At 40.3% G+C, this 21,308-nt stretch overlaps 1 protein-coding gene across 1 annotated transcript in view; it reads left to right on the top strand.

The window, feature by feature from the left end:
• The window catches only part of NCOA7 (nuclear receptor coactivator 7), a 78,765-nt gene that overhangs the window by 48,665 nt on the left and 8,792 nt on the right, over nucleotides 1–21,308 (top strand). The window contains exons 4-10 of the mRNA XM_041423955.1: nucleotides 5,807–5,886; nucleotides 6,699–6,806; nucleotides 7,594–7,692; nucleotides 8,803–8,928; nucleotides 11,106–11,290; nucleotides 12,699–13,765; nucleotides 15,202–15,370. Coding sequence (XP_041279889.1) covers nucleotides 5,807–5,886; nucleotides 6,699–6,806; nucleotides 7,594–7,692; nucleotides 8,803–8,928; nucleotides 11,106–11,290; nucleotides 12,699–13,765; nucleotides 15,202–15,370 — 1,834 coding nt within the window. The remainder of the gene's footprint in view (nucleotides 1–5,806; nucleotides 5,887–6,698; nucleotides 6,807–7,593; nucleotides 7,693–8,802; nucleotides 8,929–11,105; nucleotides 11,291–12,698; nucleotides 13,766–15,201; nucleotides 15,371–21,308) is intronic.

Below are 21,308 nucleotides of genomic sequence, written 5' to 3' on the forward strand. Positions count from 1 at the left end.
GCATATAAGAAAAACAGATACCTGAGTTGGTGAGAAAGTGTAGGGATGTTTTTATTTCTCTTTTAACATGATAGCAGTACACTACACAAATCTGAGTATCTGGTTTACTTCAGGGAGATAAGTGATCAGATGGCCAAAAAACCTTTTTATATGCCCCCTAACTGCTGCAGCTGTCTAAAGGTGGGAATGAGGCTGGGGTGTCTTTCTCAGAGGCTTCTGCAGCTGAAACATCAGAGCGGGTGGAAGGTGTCCCAAACCAAGAATCTGGCCCCTGTGGTGATGGGGTTCACCCACACTTGACAGGAGCTGAAAGACTTTTTATTTAAAACTAGTAATTTTAATGTGAATGCTGTTCAGTTCATCACTTTGAGAGTCATGAGAAAAGCCAGAAAGACACTTTAAATCAGAATTACATCATCCTATGCACAGCTTTGCATATAGCAGAGTTGCTGAAAGTTATTAAAATGTCAGGGTAGAAAGCAGGAATGGAAAAAATTGTTCAGATAAACTCATTTGTCTTCCCCCTCTATTGTCCCAAGTAGGTCTTTCATATTCTTGAGATCTCTGTGTGTAGAATCAATTAAGTGATACTTACTATATTCCATCTCCGTCACCATAATTGGTATCAGGCCTCATTCATTGATAAGGAAGCTACCCCAGGAAGTTTTGTTTATTTAATTGCTTATCAGTACCCTGCTTAGGTTACTCTGAGGGATAACTGTTCTCCCCTGAATTGATTGTGTTTCAGATTCTTTTAAGCTACCTGTAGGTTTTTACTCCTTTGTTCTGGTGCTTCGCCAGACTATATATAATTTTATTTAATATCATTTTATTGCTTCTATAACAAATCTGTAATAGAGATGTGGGACTGGAATGTCCCGAAACAGCAGTGACATACTGAGCAGCGTGGAAAAAATATTAGTGTGTGATGTGGAAAAATGACAAGTGTCATACATGTTTAAGGAAACCCTTTTTTGTGTCACCAGCGTATGTTATTATTTTTATCATAGCTTAAAATCTGTGTTTGGTTTTACTTCCTCCAACTCAAAAAGGATGTAGTAGGAGAGAAAAGCTAGCAAGAAGAGCAGCCTGTGAGATCAGAGAAATAGGAGAGTCCAAAGTATCACAGTATTAGTCAGTTGGAAAAAGTAATGAACTGAGAAAAGATACTGGAAATCTGTGACATCATGAATGGCATGCAGAAGGTGAATATTGATTATTTATTTGTTCACCCTTAAAACAGCATTAATTAGGATGTTCAGTGAAGTACGACGTACAAGAAGGGAAGCACTGCTTTATGAGCACATGTTAGCATGGGGCTCATTGGCATAGAAGTGGTGTGGAGGTCTTGGAAGAACAGAACATTTCAGTGAATGGTGTTACTCTGGGAAATCTGTGACTTGGGGGCTAATCAGGGGAAAGATTTCCCTGCTGACATGCAGCCTAAATCTGTGGTAAGACAGAAATTAATGAGTAAAATGGACTTTTGCACCAAGTGTGCCATTGCCTCTGTCCTCTCAGGCTACAGGGTTTGTTTGCCAGGTGTGGAAAGCGGTCAGTCCTTTGTCCCCTAATTTGCTTGGGCATTCCTGCTAGCAGTACCAGACGTGAGGCTGGCGGGTTCAGCCGTCACTGCCGGCGCTGCCACACCTCGCACTCATTTGGGCTGGGCAGCAGCAGTGGTGATGGCATCAGCCTGCAGTGGTGATGGGTCTGTGCTCCATGTGGGCAGCCCAGGAGACTCCTGATGCTCCCTGACCTATTCTATCTACTTACAGAGCTATTTACACAGTTGCAGAGGTGTAATTCTCCTATCATGCGTCAAGGTCTTCTGGGTGATAAACTGATTGACCTCTTTAACATACTCCTTCAAAAGTTGGTTTCCAAATTACTCTTAGGTAACTCTTTTTTGTAAGGTTTCCTGTAACGCTGCTAAACGAAATGTCAAGAGTCTGCTAAGAAACTGAGATACAAATATATCATTACAGGCAGAAAAATTCCTATTCTAGACCTGTCTGTTTTCAGTAAGCCTGTATTTTCTTGCCTGTTCTCACTTGGCATTCTTCTTCTCACTGCGTATTATTTTACTATTTTTACATAATTCTCAATTTACAAGTTTCCCAAAACCACAGAGAGGTTCAGTCCACCCACCCTGCCTTTTGCCTAAAAATGCGGTGTGAGTGAATTTGCATTAACACCTAGTCACTTCTCAGGGGTGTGCAATCCCATCTCCAGTGTACATGCAGTGCAGGAAAATTTGGGATGCAGAACCGTGAGTCATTTCACCACTAAGCAAGTGTTCAAGTTCAAAAACTAGCCAAAGGCAGTTGTTTAAAGCCTGTGGAGCTCTTCATCTAGTTCTGACTGAAAGAAACGTGGTTCCTGAGGCTTCCATCATGCCTGCATATGCTCTGGGTGCCTTTGTGGCTATACAAGAGCTGCCTGCCCTCAGATCATGTCAGAAAATGTTTGACTTTCTGGAGGAGGAATGAGAAAAGATTAGGAGAACTGGAGTATATTGTGTGTGTTAAGGTATATTAAGTGTGCTGCTTTGGCGGGCTTGCCAGTCACTCTGCTGTAAACCATTCATGTAGAGCACGATTTGTGACCTTTTGTGGCCTCATCACATGAGCAGTTTAATGGATTCATTACAGCTTTTTCTTCTGAAGGTCTGAAATTTTTATTTCATTATTCTAAATCTTTGTATGCACAATTAAAAACATAGACTGGTTAAGAATTCACACTATTCAAATAATTAGGATGTGGTTTTGAATTGCCCAAACCTGACTAGTAACTACTAGTTAGGCGTAGTGCATGGACAGTGTTCTGAACCCTTTGTTGCTGGGATAGAAAAAAAAAACGAGGGCAGTAGGGGGTAGAAGAAAAAAGTATCCAAACACAAAATGTCTTATTTTGGTTTCAGGAAACAAATAAATTCACAGACTGTGACTGCTTCTTTTAGCCTGTAGCTAACCAGACTGTACAACACATATTCTTGCACATAGGTGTGAAAAAAAGTGTCTAATTGTTCAACTTATTTAGGATTTATTAACATTTATTGACAAAAAAGCACAGTATTTTGTTTAATCTAAACTCAACTTGTCTTTCAAACTTCATTTTTTCTTGTCTTACAGTTAGAGGTTTTCAGCTATGTCTGCATACTTAGTTCACTCTTCTCTGTTGTACCACGATTGTGTTCAGGACCCTACTAAACAAACAGGTTCACAGTTCTGTCAGCCAAGAACTAGAGGATATTACATGTATCCTGTGAATACAGTATGTATAGGTTATGTAAATGTTATACAGGTTATAGCATTTTCCTGGATAGTATTTCCTAATCTCCAAACTTAGTAGGCAGTGCAATTAGGAGGACCTGGAAAATACTGATATTTCACAGGGGGAGACAGAAGTGTCCTACCTCTCAGGTAGGAAGCTGCAGGGGAGAAAGTTGTCTGTATTGCTATTTTGTGGTCTTTTTGTGCCACAGGGGCATAGTGGTTGCTATTGTGGTTGGCTCTCTATTGTTAAACACAAAGCTTTGGAACAAAAAGTGTTCAGCTAATAGCAAATATTGTAAGCTCTTCAGAGAAACTGCTTTTATTGCATATCATTATTTCTCCCATCTACATACAGACTTAAACTTTTTCCTATTCAGCAGGTGCAAAAGCTCTTTCTCTCTCTCTGCATCTCTCTGGCCTACTTTATTTTTATTCCCATCCATCCAAGGTCTTACTGGTGCATGTCTAGTTAGTGTGAGATTATTGCTCTTAACTGTTTCCTATCTTGTGTACTGTTTCAGAGATAAGTAAGGGTAAAATATCTGAAAACTTGTCTACTTTTTTCAGCTAGACCAAGTCTAGCTGGAAGGTCTACCTTTCTTGTCTTTCTCCAGGGAAAGGTCACAAAAAGTTCATGTAGTTTGCTTACATGCGTGATATGTAGTTGTGATTATAGTTATCCTGGATTAGCTGAAGTGGTATCTCCTGGTAGCACAAAACAGTGTGAACTCAGTAGTTGGCAGGGTTTCTTCAGGCAGGATTGTGCCATACTGGCAATTTTATGTAGGTAATGAAAACATCCAGTATTTGTCAGATTTTTTTGTTTGTCATGTTGTCATTGTGTTTCTGATGGTTTAATACTCTGCCCTGCTGATGCTGCCATTACCTGTTTTTCCACACACTGTTTTCACTTTGATCAGCAGAAGGTGGCATGACAATGGTGAAAACACAAATGGTCAGAAAAACACAGTAAGAAAGCTAATTTAAAAAGTTTCAGTATGGGTGTTGTCTCAGAGATGAAGTGTCTGAGATCATTGAGTGATGCTGTGTTTCAAAAAGGGAAAAGCCAGCATCATCCTGATCTTCCCGTTCTCCCGCTGTCCTTCATGCCATATACACCATGTGCATGTATTTAAACTGTATTTGGCTTTCTGCCTCAGTTGCCTTATCTGTAGTGTCCCTAACCAATGCACTTCTCATGACTGCATCCCTGGCAGGTGGTGGGTGGGATATGCCAGCAGGAACACCTGGATGCATATCCAGGGCTCTTGTGAGTCTCTTCTGACTGAGAGTGCAGCACACTGAGGCAGCCCCACAGCATTCATCTTGCTGTGGACATGGGCCAGCAGAAGGCTCAGGTGCAGCACACTGGGCCCCTCCTTGTTTCTTGTGTACATTACAGTGTGGCAGGCGAGTCCTCGCCCTTCCTTTTACTATCTGCCTCTTGCTCTCTGGAAATAGCAAAGGTTGCAGCAAAGCCTGAATGCAAGTCAGAAGCCCTGCGCTGCCATTTCCAGTCCTTTCCTCCCTGATCTTCCAGAGCTGCTGGCTTGGACCACAGGAGGAGTCCACCCTGGACAGCGTGTCCCTGCTCCTGGTCCTGGCTGCTGGTTTTGCTGGGCCCAGCCTTGCCTTGTCTTCTTGCCTCTCTCCACTTCATCCAGGCTGCAGCGTCCTGCCAGAGGCAGTGGGGCCTTTCTAAGGGCTTGGGGGCAGGCAGAGCCATGAATTGCCTCCTGGCACCCCATCCCCACTCCTGGAGCTGGGGCTGCATGCTGCCCTCTCCTCCCCCAGGTATGTGGGTCTGGGCTCTTGGTTTGGAGGGGGAGCCCCGTGGGGCTGGGGCTGGCTGGGCAGCTCCATCCTCCCTGAGCCTTGGCTTTACTCACCTGCTGCTGTCGTAAGAATTGGAAATCTCTACCTTGCTCTGGCAGAGAGCTCTGGTGCTGACAGCTCACGAGTGCCTTTTGGGTCCTGCACAGGTTTGGGTTCTGCAGCTGTAGTGAGTTCTGTGTATTGCAGCTGATAGAAAAACTCTCCTGCACAAACTTTCTGCTTTCTCATGCTTGACTGTATACAAGCATGCTTTGCAGGACACTCTTGGCACACTTTTACCTTCAGAGATTAAAGTACTGTTTAAATATATTGTACTTGTGAAGTGGTGACTAACCAATATTTGTTGTGGTTGTACCAAGGCAGTAGGTATGTGTATATTCACCTGACGGTACAAAGTACTTGTATCCAGCAGCTGAACTGTGTAGGAATCACCTGGAAACCATGGGAGCCATTGTGTATTGCTATGTTATCATATATACATTATTCCTGCAGAGTTCCTGAACGATTACTAAACCTGCTGTGCTTGATGAAGTTTTCTTGCCATACAATTTAATTTTAAGGTCTAATAGGCATTTTAATGTGTCCTCTTGTTCTTCGCAGCTGCAATTTACACATACTGTAGATCTCTTTCAAAACATGCTGAAAGGTAAACATCTTGACAGTCAATTACTTGAATTTTTTTTGCTCTTTAGATGACAATCAAAACAAAAGCAATGAAAAGAAAGAGAAGAAGATGGTTTCTCAGAAGCCCCATGGTACCATAGAATATACAGTAAGTACTGGTGTGTGGTGTGTTCATGCCTGCTTTTTGAAAGTGGAGTTGTTGAGGTTGAGAGGGGGGCAGTGGCACAAAACTGTAAGCACTAATTCTTTCTCAGTTTGCACTTATCTCAGTAGGGATTGCCCCTATTGATACCATTCAAATACCACTGTATGGGGAGAGCTAGGGTCACATCCAGAATCTCTGCTCAACCCAGGATCTCTTCCTCTTGCAGCTGCCAGTTCCATTTTTACTTCTGCATGATGGCTCTCTAATAGAGCAGAGGTTTTGTTATTCGGAAAAATACTCCCATTCTGCAGTGTTGCTTAAGTCATCAAGCAGATGACCTGTGTTGGATGAGATGTTTCTGTAAGCTGTAGCAGGGCAGCAGTGGGCTAGCTCTGCTCTGTCTGTGTGAGCCCTCAGGTCACTAAGTGCATTCCAATCTACCATCCAGAGCCTCTGTGGAAGCTGGTGTCCCAGCTGGGAACTGCACAAATGCCTGACATGCTGTGGCTACTGAAGGTGTAGTGAACTTTGCAGTGTATGACCTTCCCCGCCCTGCCAGGCCAGTTGTAAATACACATGTGCTGCTTTAAAGTTTTAAGAGAAAAGGAGAAGGGACATCTGTAACACCTCTACATTTTTTCTACTGTATATTGTGAAAGAATATTTCTGTTCTTTTTTTTGATACTGGCTTATCACCTAAGCTATTAAATAGATGTCTGTCAAGTCTATCCCTGCAAACAGTCTGTTAAATGGGTTTAGTTTCATGTGTGGTGCTGTGTTCAGTATGGTATCTTAGTCATCAACTCTTTCTTCAGGCTGGAAATCAGGACACCATAAACAGCATAGCATTAAAGTTCAACGTCACCCCAAACAAGCTTGTGGAGCTCAATAAGCTTTTCACACAGACAATTGTGCCAGGCCAGGTAAATATTTTATTTATTTGTTTTTGGTTTTTTTTTAATACCTGAAACATAATTATTGGCTATGTATTTAGAAGTTTTTTAGTACTAACATGTATCTTTCAGGTACTTGGATACAAGGATAACGGGCACTAATTTAAAACACTCCCTCAAAGTGAAATTTAGTAGATTATTACTTGGAATTGGTGTGATGGGAAAGCTTTGTAATTACCGTATCTGACTTGTTATTTATGTACTGTCACTAAAGCTTTAAGATCACTCTGAAGCTCAAGAAGATAATACAGCTGTTGCAAGGACGTTTGATTATTGGGAAGTCTGGATAAATGCAATCTATAATGCATTAAAGAATTAGAGAGAGACAGAAATTGAAATGCCTTTGTGCCATTATGTTGGGTATGAGTCAGTCTCCTGTAAGATGAGGAATAAATGGAGAGAGACTTTTTAGGAGAGTCCTAAATCCTAAAATTTCCAGGACTGGAAATGCAAGTGTGGAGATTAGCACTTGGTTCATAAAGAGCAGATCTCTACTTCTGCTTCACAGCCATGAGGAGGTTGAAGTGTCTTGATTTGCAGATAGGGAAACTGAGGCACGGAGAGATGGTGTGACTTGCCTAAGAATACCCAGCAGACAAAAGCTGGAATAAGGAAATTATTTTCATTTTTCTGAATGTTTTTAAGGTGTACATTGCAGATATGAGTGATCAGTATTGTGTTGTCCTTCTAATACAACATAGTTAATAACCTTTTAAAGCTTTTGCCTCACTGTTTTGAAATGCCTGTTTGTATTTAGATTCTCTTTGTGCCAGATACAAGTGCTGGGAGACTGTCTTCTAGTCCTGGTGCTCCTGTTTCTCCTTCATCATCAGATGCTGAATATGATAAACTCCCTGTAAGTCAAACATGGTTCACTGGTCTTAAACTCTCAAAATATTTTCTGATTCTGAAGTGGAGAATCAAGGCTGTGTAAATAGGTGGTTTTGAGTTTATGGGCCTTGTGTGTAGTGTCTTGCATTAAATTAGTTCGCTGCGCTACAAAATTTAACATTGTCTTAAAAATAGTCCAAATTAAGGGAATTGTGAGTGTGGAAACCCATTACAAGTTCAGTTGGGCCCTAAGTCTATCAAAACTACTAAAAATGGTGTAGTGCATAATCTTTAAAGAATAGAAAGCTAAATATAAAAAAATTATTTAATGTTTCCTACTGGAGATTTTTATGCTGCTCTGTAGTCCAGAGCCTTGCTCCTGCACTGGCATCCTTGAACAGGGAGGCTTTTAATTTAGTCTGAGCAGTCAGTTTCTTTCTATTTAAATTGTGGTGGTACCCATATACAGACTTGTCTTTAGACAAGACTGCTGGATTTAATCTTTGTGAAAGGTCTTGGCATAGTTATCTTTCATTTTCTTTAGAAGGGTGATTGGCCCATGAGGATTTTTAGATAGTACCTTTAGGCAGTTTAGCTGCCTTTAGCATCTTTAGCATCTGCTGAGATTAAGGAATTAGTCACTTGATCACTAATTGACTAATTTCAATTAGTCAATACTAATCAAAAGTGGGAAGAAGCTTGGAGTGAATAATTGTATTTAACCTTACCCCTATTCCATCTGCATGGGGAATCACACCAGTGCTCTGTGAGCAGATGTCTTCAGTGTAGATGATGTGTCAGGGCAGGCCCTCTCCCTAATGAGAGTGTGTAATTGAATTTTGATGAATTGACCTGCCTTGGTGTTTTTTAATTTCTTGTCTGTTATTTGTATGGAGTTTCTTGTAAGGTTACAAGGTTGGGTTTGTTGTTTTTTTTTTTGAATACATACTGTATGTATTGAAAATACGTATGTATACTGTGGGAAGTGTAAATATATACCCACATATATGACCATTGCTTTTCTTCCTTATGCAAATGGAAAATAATTGTTTGAACCTGGCCTTTTAGTTTTCAGAAATCTAGAAGTATATGATTCTGGTCCTGTTGCTCTGCACTGAACTTTTTCTTTTCTAAGGATGCTGATTTGGCAAGAAAGGCTTTCAAACCAGTGGAGAGAGTCCTGTCCTCTACTTCAGAAGAGGATGAGCCTGTGGTTGTCAAATTTTTAAAAATGAATTGTCGTTACTTCACAGATGGTAAGGTAGGTGGAACCTGATTTTTGGGCATTGTTTGAGATTCTCTTTGGATAAGTGAGAGATGAATGTTGGGAGAGTCAAATGTGCTTAATGTTTATAAAGAATGTAAAAGTTACGTTGGCTTTATCTATTACTGTTGTGTTTGCGGGTACTGTGATAATATGCTGTATAATTTTGTTCTTTTGCTTGTGTGTTGCTAGATACACAGAGGGAACTGCACTTCAGAGTTATGACATGTCAGGATTAGTTGTCCAGTACCATCAAATTGAGCAACAGCTTTATAAAATGAGTACATGCCAGTCTTTTTCATTTATGATGTGAAGATAAATTTTAACTGTTTCCAGAGCAGCATTTCCAAATATGTTTATGTTGCTTCTGCACTTGCTAATGAATGTTGTGCAAGCCTAATAAAAGGATAAATATTGCATTGTGCAATCTTTTCTTTCTGTTTCTTGTAACATAGGCCAGGACTGCAATCCTAAATTATAGCAAGTGTTTTAGAAGCACAGAGCTTGGGTAGTATTATAGCCCTTTTCTCAAGGTTCAAGACACTGTCTTCCTGAACTGGCTACTTTGACATATCTGTCCTTGTTGACTCTGGTTTCAGTTAGCTGTCTGCGCGTTTGGGTTTTCAAGTTTTCTGGAATTTATAACACTGGAGATGCTAATCATTGTAGTTGCAACATTTTTTCCCCTTAGTCCTGACTTTTGTAAGATGGATGTGTTTTCTAGGGTTTCTGGCTTCTTTTTGCATTCAGTGGATGTAGACTGTATTTATCAATTCTGCAGTTTTACAGTCTGCATTTTGTAGAACGTAATAGAGGACTACTTGATGTCTGGCATGTAAATTAGGGCAGTACTGTCACTTGCTATGTGATGCTTGTTAGGTGCAGGGGATACAGATTGGCAATTTTATGGCTGCAGGATGGAAAAAGTAGTTTTCAGCCAGAGCAATCAAAAATGAGATGGCTTCTTTGCCAGTGTAGCTGAAATCCCTTGTTTCCTGGCTTCCTGCAGTGGCTGGGTGGGAAGTCCTACTAATGTATTGTATTCTCACTTCTGGAGGAAGCCTCTGCACTTATTTTCATTCTGCCATCCAAACACAAAACAAGCTTGAGGAGTGAGTCACACAGGAGAAGCGAATGGGAAAAACGAACAGACTTTGCTTTATAAAGGAGCAGGCATTCATGTGCTCATTTGCCAGTGCCAAGCCATCAGCTTGATAGATTACCTGCTTTTTAAAAAAGCCCCACAAACCAAGCTTGTGGTCTTTTACCTGTGTGTTCATGAGCCTTCTTTGGCTTGCCTTGCGGATGACCCCATATAATTAATAGTACCTGCAGTGTGGGCCATTCCATTTGATCTCTGTCTCACATTTGTCAGATGTCATGATCTACAAACAGATTCTGAGTTAGTCTGGTGAATTGTGTAGTTCATCTGGAGGAGAGGGTGCAGAAGTAAGACAGTGGAAGTCTTCTTAAACCTTGGAAAATGGTCAGTTGCCATGGATTGATGCTGAATAATGGCTGATGCAGCAGCCTTTAATCAAATCCATTGCTAGAGCACATTTTGAAGAATTAAATGAGTCCTCTGCAGCTGTGCAGAATATGCTTGGACCAATCATAGGAGCTGTTTCTAGGTTGGGAAGAAGCTTTCTCGTATCAGATCCCTGTATGGAAAAGCTTTTTGCATGTACCTCTGGGAAAGTAGATCAAGGGGGCCTCTGATGTTAGCTTGGCATAGTAACCTGGATGTTTCCATGAGTAAAACTGCATGCAGTTGTGTTGGTTGCATGTAAATTTATGGATCAAATGAAAGTAGCTGCATCCAGAATAAAATGCTATGTAGTTTTTTTAAAAAATAAATCCACTAATCTCTTTTGTCTGAGATTGATTAATAATCACATTTTTAGCTTGTAGCAGTCAGCACTGAAAGATGAATAATTCAGATGTTCTTCCTTATCAGCCAGGAAGTTGGATGTTACTAAGAATTGTTTTTTTCTCTCCTTAAAATGTCTGACTTGATGCAATTGGAAAGCAAAGTGTTTTGCTAGCAAACACTTCATGACACAGTATAAAGTGGCAGGAAAGTGGTTTTGCTTTTAGGGTAGTAGCCTAAAATCCAACACCCAATGATAAGTGCATTACATGTGATGTGCTGACTCTTTCTTCTCCTGTTTTAGGGCGTCGTTGGAGGAGTCATGATAGTAACTCCAAACAATATCATGTTTGACCCACATAAGTCTGATCCTCTGGTAATTGAGAACGGCTGTGAAGAATATGGGCTCATCTGCCCCATGGAGGAGGTTGTCTCTATAGCTCTCTACAATGACATCTCTCACATGAAGATTAAAGATGCATTGCCATCGTAAGGAGTGTTCTTCCCTGAACTTACGTTTGCAGATTTTCAGTAAGGGTCACGGAAAAGGGGTAGGGAATGGGGGAATGGAGGGGGAAGAGTTTTAGTGCAACAGAGTAAAGTGCCAGCAAAGGAATGATTCACTTGTGTTGTTCTTCAGAACAACAACTTTCTCTTTAGAACACTAAAGTGGCATTAAACACAAATGGGTCACAAATGTGAGAACCCAAGTGCAAAGGAGTACAAACCAGTAATCAATAAAAGCGTTTGTAATGTGCCACAGTTGGGCTCTGGCACTGACCTGTCTCTAGGGCTCTTTGAGTGGATGTGAAGAGGTTTAAATTTTGACCATTATTGTGTTACCAGGACTGTTCTCAGAGAGTATTTGAAACTTTTAAAGGTAACAGCACCTCAGCTGCCATCTTCAGGACTTAAAGAAACACCAGACTGTGGAATACTTGTATCTCATAACCAGAAATGAATGCATTGACAGTTATAATCTATAATACGTTATGGACTTTCTGGGGTGGGCTGTTTTCATTTATGCACAGACCAGGCACTGCTATCTATATGTTCTAAGCAGGATTTTGTTCTTACAGGCAATACCTGTTTGAACAGTGAAATTCATTGAATTTCTCGTTTCAAGAAAAACTTTCCAGATACTTGCTATACTCACTTCTGGAGTGTTTAATACCTTCTTAGTAATTTTTAAGTGATGAGGATCTTGTTTTCTAATTTTCCTCAGAGTTTTAGCAGTAACAAAGAGCTCAAGTTTTATGCTGATATGCTTATTCAGAATTTTTCATTTTGAAATATTTTATGATTGTCCTGCTTTAAAAAGAAATATTTGGGGAAGCCTGTATTCAAACAATATGTTTGAATAATGGAGACAAATAGAAGAAGAAAGCTACTAACTGTTTTGCCTGTTACTGTTCTGCAGTAAACGTGTTCAAACAGGATACAGCTTATCTCTGATTTTTTTTTCTCAAAAATACTTATGTACTGACTAGGGAAGCATGGATGGTTGTAGATGTTGACTCATTGTCAGGTGTGGGAAATTACAATATTAATATGATTTGAATTTAATTCCAGCAGCTAAATACATGTCCTGTGTTTTTTTGTTACGGAACTTCTGATGACTTGCACATTCTTATTACATGTGTTACATTTCTTCACCCACGTGGCATATTCTGCAAAGTGGTTTACTCATTTTATTTTGATATTATACTTTCAGCATTTTTCTCCATTGTCTTTAAAGTCACTTATTTCCAGTAGTGTATGTTTATTTTGGAGGAAGTTATTTTTCGATGAGTTTCACGGTTTAAGTTAAGTTGATGTTTAGTTTTTATTTTCATTTTTTTTTCCATTTCCATTTTGCTTTTAACATCGTATGTACATCCATCATTTCCCCTGACAGTGACATACCAAAGGATCTTTGTCCTCTGTACAGGCCAGGAGAATGGGAAGACCTGTCCTCTGAGAAAGATATCAATCCTTTCAGCAAATTCAAATCCCTTAGCAAGGAAAAGAGGCAGCAGAATGGGGATGCATCTGTTGCTCTGGGTGCCAAACAGATAAAGCCTTCAGATAAGGAAAAGTCTGCTGATTTTGAAGTTCTTCAGGCATCAGAGAGTACGGGCTCAATCAAATCCAAGTCTCTGGAGTTTTCCAACAACATCACTGCCACTGAACATCTGGAAAAGTTTGATGCAGATGCATGTACCAAGGACCCTTCCAGGGAAAAAAATGCTTCAGATACCAAAACCAAAGAAAAATCCCTTCTAGGAGAAGGAAAGGATGAGTTCACTGAGCTGGAAAAGACATCATCTCATATGGATAGAGGGTTGGACAGGAAAATCTCAGTAATGGAAGGCTTGCTGGCTGACCCCAGGGACTTGGGGAGAACTAAGCAGCAGGTAACCAAACCTACTACAGAAGTCCAGGAGCACTTGACAGTTGATTCCTTGGAAAAAAAGGACAGTGTTGAACCTAAAGCTGACTTAGACTTAGAGCTGTGTGAAAAGCAAGATGTTATTCCAGAAGTAAACAAATGTGTCAGTACCCCGACAGGTAAGGTGGAGACTGAATTGGACACTAAGAAAGAGCTAGAGAAAGATAAACTTATTGAATTTTACCTCAATAAAGATGGAAATGTATCTCAGTCATCTGAAGACTTACACAAGGTTGAAATCCAGAAAGGTGAAAACAATAAAGCAATTGGCATAGACCTTACACTTAGCTGTTCAAAGTCCCAAGCTAATGAAGTCCATACAGTTAAAAGTATGGAGCTTGATTCCTGCTGTGTTGAAAGGAAAGCACCTTCATTAGAAATCAGCTCAGCAGCAGCAGAGGAAAAGGATCTGAAAGAGTCTGTGGACTCTTCATTAGTACCAGCCGTAGACAAGACCTGTCAAGAAACACAGTTAGACAATCAATCAGAAATCAGACTGTGGCTGCTGCAGAAAATTCAAGTGCCAATTGAAGGTAGGTCTCTGGTTATCCTTGTTTCCTCTGAGGCTTGGACAGCATTATGACGGTAACCTTTGAATTGACAGTCTTCTCTAAATTTCTTGTTTCTGAATACCTGGTCTCTTTTTTACTCCTTGTGTATTTCAATTTTATATTACCTGCTGTCTTCAAATTCTTGAAGCTTGTAGTTTGATAAGTAGCTTGTGTTTTCTTTCCACATTCAGTGATCACTGCTTATATAATCTTTACTTCTGTTTGCTGGCTTTAAGAAGGATAGTGAAATGTCATCCAGTTTCAGTATTGGCAGGGACACTTCATGGCCTAGGAATTGTCACTCTGTATTGGTAGCCACTGTTGCTTCATTGAAGTCTGTCAGTTTTGTTTCTGATAGTATCCAAGGTAGTAGAGCATTGCTGTGAAGGGGGACACCGAAGTATTCTTGACAATATTTGCATGTGTCTGGTGTCTCTCATGCTATGGAAACCCTTAAAGAAGTGATAAATAGGAATACATGTATAGTCCTACTGAGTGATCACTTTTCTCCTGATTGGTTATTGCATCAGAAATATTGGTTATCATCAGAAATAATTCAGGCTGTTCCAGGAAAGCACGTTCCTGAATAAAATCTCTGTTCAGAGCATGCGCACACATATTACCATTTCTATGGCAGCCCAGCGCCACTAAGCAGTAGTCTGTCCTGGAGCGTTGATTCTCCTCTCTGGGTAATTTAATGAACCAGTGGACCTACCCTTGAGTCAGATCAGGTGGTGGGAGATGATTAAAGTGGAAGTCTCTATTTTAAGAACAGTTGTTCTTAAAATTATTTTCTTTTTTTTTTTAATAAGGGTTTCTGTTGGTGGTATTTGGCTGTACATGTACTGCTAAAACAAAGAAGGCAACTTCAGTATGACTGAAGCTGTACTTTAATAAGCAAGTTTGTTGTTTTTGGTCATACTAGCAATTTAAGGAGCCTAAACTGGTTCTAGGCTTGGCCTTGTCTTGTGCAGATCAAAGGTGCTTGTATGGCTGTGTGACTGACAGAGTTGAGAAACTGATTGGGCTTTTTGTGTGTGTGCGTGTGTGTGTGCATGCAGGATTACCCTTCAGCCTGGATAGGTTTTCTGGACCCTAACATGTCCCCTTTATTTGCCTGCCTTGTGTTGCAGGCAGCACTTAGCCTGGTCATCTTATCTATTTCTTTACAGGGCTGTTCTGTACACAGCTATACAGCTGAGGGGGATACAGGCTGTGACGAAATGGGAATAAATGGACTCAGTTTAGGATGAACGTGGTTTTACTAACCAGTTGTGCTGGTGAAGTGAGGTGTAATTCTGTGTATGGTGCCTCTGAGTATTCCTTTGCACAAGATTATTTATCTTGTCACAGTGTTTTATCTGCTGCAGCATTTGTACTTTCCTGTAAGCAGACCATTTCTTTTGTGTCTTGTTCAGATATGCTTCCTTCAAAAGAGGAGAAGAGCAAGACTCCTCCAATGTTTCTGTGCATTAAAGTAGGCAAGCCCATGAGAAAGTCCTTTGTGTCTCAGAGCACGACCGTGTCTCAACAGTACAGTAAAAAGATAAAGCAACCAGAGTACTGGTTTGCTGTTCCTCGGGAAAGGTAAGCTGCACTCCTGCCAGCACAAACACGTCTGTCTGTCTGTTACTTTTTAAATGTGTAGTGCTTTCCAGAGCTGAATCCTACATTACCTACATAGTACAAGTTGTGAAGTGCAGCAGGGATGCTGAGGGGTGTCCTCATTTCATTGCGTGCCAGTAGCATAAAGCAATGTTTGTTGCTGGTCTAATATGGCTCTCAGTGGGAATGAAAAAGGGCTCAGGTGCCACTTGAAGAGGGAAAGAGGGATATATGTGCAGCTAACATATGATAAAAGAACGGAGAGATGATCAGGGTTTCAGCTGTAGTCTAGGAAATGAGGGAAAGGAGAGCAGTGGCTGAAGGTGTCAGTGCTAAAAAAAAAAGTATTTCACATGAGCAAAGGGAATCATGTGGGAAAAGGGAGATGCTCCTAACTAAACAGGTGTGAGGATTTCTGTCTTTTGTCCCATTAAAAATAGTCCCTTTGCAGTAAAATTGAGGAACACAAATGTTTTCATGCAGGTGTGTATTAATGCATAAATAGTACTCTAGAAAAAAGCAAACCAACAAAGTAGAGAAGTGGAGGTTTATGATTTTCCACATATATCACTCAAGAATTTTCACTGGCTGTGAAGAATCAAATATATGATTCTTTTGTTGGCAGAAGGCAACTGGAGCAAATCTCTGGTCTGTTGATGAACCAAAATCAGTGATTCTGGTAAATTAGATGCCAGGAAAGAGGAATTTGAATTTGTGATCCATCTCAGAGATGTCTCTTTCAGACGCAGTCAATTTTTTCAAAATAATTTTTATTTCATAATTTTAATTTCAGATGTCTATGATGTGTGTTGATTTAAATGTTTATGTTTTTTGTGGCTTGAAAAGGAGTGTTTTGATTGTCTGTAGTAGTGTGGAAGTTGCTGTCTTGGAACTCCTCCTGGAGGAGAGGAAGAGGTTTAATCCAGCTGAAATGTGGTCCTTGGGAGAGCAGCTGGATAGCTTTTGGTTTGCTTGCTTTCTATGATCCCTAGTTTGTGGATTGCTAGTCCTTGGCTCCTCAGGGATTGAAAAAGGGTGAGTTCAGAAAATTCTGGGTTGAAGTTTGAGTAAATACTTGAAGGAGTTGGAGTGATGCTGTAACACCACACAAGGTCAGTTAGTGCTTTGGGGATAGCGCAGCTAACAGTGAATAAAGCTGCTGAGCTGCCCGAGGTCATCTCTAATCACTGCTGTCTGTAACAGGTAAATCTATCAAGCTTCTAACCACAGACTTGGAAAACAGCTTTTCTGCTTGTCCTTTATGAGCAGAAACTTTCTGAATGGTGAGCAGACCTAATCCGTATATAAACTGAAGTGTTGACAACCGGTTTGTACTTCAGTTTTTATAATGAGAAAAAAGTAACTTCCGCAGTGAGCTGCTGCAGCAGCACCTGGCTGCGCTGGCTGACACACGAGATCTTTGGTGTCAGGGCTGCTGTTTGGATCTTGATCAAAAGTAGTGGTGAATGATTGGTTGTAAGTTTGGGTCTCTTTAGTGCTATTCATGCCTGTTTTAACACCCCAGAATTGCATGACAGAGCAAGTAGAACTTGGAGCAGAAATTAAATGTGAGACCCATTCCTTTGTATTAATGCCAGGCATGTCTTTGCCTCTTGAACAAGATGGTGTTTTCTCCAAGCTCTTGGATGCTTTCCCAAAGCAAAACACAACACTTCCTACCTTCTGGGGATATTCTTGAATCAGTATTGTGTAGAATATAAACATTAAGTGTTGCATCTTGAGAGTGCCATGAACAGTAGGTTGTTTGGGATAGCTTTGCCATGTATTTTAGACAAAATGGGAGATAATTCACTAAGTCTAAAACTACTTGGAATACAATTTATATTCATGTGTGAAAATAACAAGAATAACACTCTCATCTTGTTGGCCACAAAGCAGCATAAATAAAAAACTTTCTCCAGTCCAGTCACAGTAGCTTGTTCAGCAGCTTAATGTTTTGTAGTAATTTAAAAAACCAAAAAAACAACAAAGCAGAATCAAAAAAAGCTGTCCAGATTTGGAGTGAGACTGTGAAAAAATTGGTCTGCATGTCTATATTTAGTGTAAGTTAAATCTTCCTCTGATTTGCTTTTAGTTATATTTTTTCCATGGTCATAATGTTTGCTGTTAAAACAGCTTCTGTCATCCGTTGTGAAAATGTCTCCAACTTCAGCCTGTTCCCATAGCCCGCAGCTCCCAGCAGAGCCGCTCTTCCACGTGCTGGCTGCTGTTACTTTCTGGGCCCAGTACTTTTATATTTATTTTTTTGTTGAAAGGCTCTGGAAACTTGATTAATACAGAAAGAAGACTTTTAGGCTGATATTCTTCATAAAGGCACTGAATCTTCTGTCTCATTTGCCTTTTGTGCCTGCTGTAGCTGTAGGTGTTCTCTCTCCATGCACGGCTTCCCAGGCACTGAGTGTGTCCCGGCACACGTCGCCCCATGACCAGCACGGTGTGGCTGAGTTAATCAGTGACTGCAGCACTTCTTTCTGCTGCCTGCTTGGTCACAGCAGTGCTCACCTCAGCATGCAGAGGGGCATCTTGAGTTGCCTTATATACAGATTACTCAGTCTAGGGCAGCTTCTTGCCAGGTTCAGCTGAGCAGAGGGGCACCCATGTTTTGGACACAAATAGAGATACTGTTTTGCTGGGAAGTTTTGCAATGGGTATAGCTTACAGTATTAGAGGGTAAGTCTGTGTGTGCTCTTACTATGTGGATTTATGTTTGAGTGGTATGTAGGTTTCCCACCCTAGTGAATTTTGAGTAGCAGTAGCTCAGTAATTAGGTCACACATTTCCTGAAGACCTTTTACGAGAAAATGCCTTGCACCGAGACACAGATAGTAATGCAGAATTTCTTTGCTTGTAAGTAATATCATTGACTAGTTCTTTAGTCAAGAAGTAAATCTCTTTAATTTTCCACAGTGTAAATTCTACAAACATGTTTGTTTTATGAATGTATAATTTGCACTGAAGTTGATGTAAAAGACACTGCACTGAGATTGTGCTGCTGAGAGGGCATCCACTTTTTTGCTAGATTTAGAAACCTTTTGAATTAGCCTTTTATAAGGAGAATACTCCTAAACTGCTGATAACAAGATATCAAACTGTCCAGAGGAAATTTATGAAAACCTGTTTGTATCTATAGCTTAATGTCTTATAAAGAGGACTCACAGAAGTCTCTATAAGCTCATAAAAGCATATGAGGGCTTACAATACCTCAATGCTCAAGATTTGTGAAGAATTATAATTTAGTCAAGCACATTTATAACAAAGTCATAGGATACTTCTGGATTAATGTCATTCTCTGGGCCAGGAGCATTGTTTGGACTTAGAGCCTTTTGAATATTTTCTTTCTGGAGTTACTAGTTTCAGGTTTCTATAGTTATCTCTTTCCAAGTACTTTGTTTTATTGATGTCTTTCTTAGTGCATGATACACTCATAAGCATGTGATCACCAAAACAGTTATTGAGTTCTAGGATAAATTTTCTCACAGCTGTCTAGTTGTCTAGTTGTAAGTAAGTTCCTCAAGAAGTGGCTTTTCAATTTAAAAATTGGATCAAATGTTTTCAATTTGGTAGCTTGGAAGTACCACTGTAGCATAATGTTAGAATTTTATTAGCAGAGCATCCCATTTCAGAATGACATGACCTCTGTAATCACCTATTTCTATTTTATGCTGCTACTTTTTAAATTTGGATTGTCTGGATTTATCAACTGTCCATTGCAGAGGAAAACTTAGTTATGTACTACTTAAATAAACTGAGCATATACAAATCCATGGGGCCTGACAGGAAATGTTCTGAGTATGTTGAGGAAGTTGGTTGATGTTATTACAAAGCTGCTTTCTATCATCTTTTGAAAGGTTGTGTTCAGGGGGGAGTGTTCCTTAATAACTGGAAAGACAAATGCTGCAACCATTGTCAGAAAAATCACAAGGAAGCATCTGTGGGAGCACAGGGCAGTCAGCTTTACCTCAGTCCCTGGGAAGCAAGTCCTTACAGACACCATTTCCAAGCACACAGATAGAAAGAAGTGATCACGATCAGCTGTCATATATTTACCAAGGACAAATTGCTTTTCTACTGACCAAATAACTTTTCTGTTTGAGATTGCTAGCTCCTTGAGCAAGGAGAGAGCAAGGGATTGATACCATCACATTACTAAGGCTTTCAACACAATCTTCCATAGTACCCTTGCAGCCAAATTGGAAAGATATGACCTGGATAGGCAGGTTACTGGTGGTTGTAAAACTGACTGGACCACTGGGCTCAAAGGTAGTTGGTCTGAGTGGCAGTGAGGTACAGGTGGTATTCTTGGGAACTGATACTGCCTCATGCCTTCACTGGTGACATGGACATTGAAACAGAACACACCTGTTTCGTTTTGGGGAATGACACAAAATTTGGAGAGCGCTCATAATTGGAGGGCAGGGCGGCTATTCAGAGGGGCCTCAACACAACTGGCTGACAGAAACATTAAGAAGTTCAGAAAAGGCAAATGCAAAAATTGTTTACCTGGGATGGAGCAGTTCCTGCAGCAATAGGTGGGGAAGGGCAGCCTGGGGTGTAGCTCTGCTGAAAAGGAGTTGGGGAAGTTGAAAGCAAACTCAACACATCAGTGGTGTGTCCTTGCGGTAATGAAGGCTTCACTTCTTGCTGACTCAAGTAGGGAAGTACAGCCAAACAACTTAGGTGGCTATTAATCCCCTCTTCCTTTTAGACACTTGGTTAAAAAATGGAGGTGAGGGGACAAGAAACAGAAAATGTAGGATGGCACCAGACCCTTCTCAGATCATGTGCTGCATGCTTCAGAGGAAATGGTGATGAGAAAAAAGAGAAAAAAACCACAGAAGACGGACTATGCATGGAGAACTTTTAGAATCACTGTTGGAGGTTTTCCAACTCAAATGGACAAGAATGTGCAACCTCCTTTAAAAATTGGAAGTTAGCTCTGCTATAAGCAGGAGCTGGTGTAGATGATTTCCAGAGATGACTTAAAACATAAATACATTCTGTGATACAAGTGTGCTGCTCTCCTTCATCCACCTGCATAAATGTGCTTTCAAACTGATCTTACCCAGACAGCAAAACCCACTACTTTTATTGTCCTTTCGTAGGGATTTGTAGGAATTAAGTAGCTGTCTTTGCAGAGTAAGACTACTGTATATAAAATACACAGTGCTCAAGTCAGTTGTCTCTTTCAATTAAAGCTCAAATTAATTAGCAAAGAGCTAATCAGACTGCTTTTTCTGAAACCTCTGCGAACCATGCTATTTTATTCCTTTTTCATTATTTCCATGATGAAGCAAAGTAAATTATTTATGCTTTTTGTAGACTCGTTTGAAAAAGTCTGGAACTATACTAGTGACCCTAACAAATTGTAACAGTGCTGAAAGAGTATTTTAAGGTTATTTGTGCATATTTATAAATCCAAGTAACTTGAAATATGGTGGTTCGGGGGCGGGGGGGAATGTCTGTATTTCTAAAAGGTTTTTCCTGTTTCCTGTTGGTCTAAGAGTTGCTGGATGTAACTTTCTAGTGAAAAGCTGGAGGAAGATCCGATGTCATAAGCACTTACTATCTTTCTATCTGCCCTCTTTACTGTGGGCCTGATTTTTTTGTGGACAATTCAGCTTCTTGTATAGTGGATCCACTGTTGTATTCCTGTTTGAAATTGCACATGTTTGTTTTAACTTAATACATAAATTCCTTCTTCAGAAATTGTTTTGTGGTTTGTTATGGATGTTGTCACAGAATATCTTTTTAAAGACAGTGGCTGAGAGCTGACTACATTTATGGAAGAGCATGTGCTGCTGGTACTATATCATTACCAAAGCTGTCAGTAACAGCTTATTTTCATAATGCTTAGAGAATGAAGATTGCTTTGTGGCTAGCCTCTCTAACTTTTAAAGGG

The sequence above is a fragment of the Onychostruthus taczanowskii genome, unplaced genomic scaffold (assembly GCF_017590055.1).
Source record: "Onychostruthus taczanowskii isolate IOZ18803 unplaced genomic scaffold, ASM1759005v1 scaffold8, whole genome shotgun sequence".
Taxonomy (NCBI): domain Eukaryota; kingdom Metazoa; phylum Chordata; class Aves; order Passeriformes; family Passeridae; genus Onychostruthus; species Onychostruthus taczanowskii.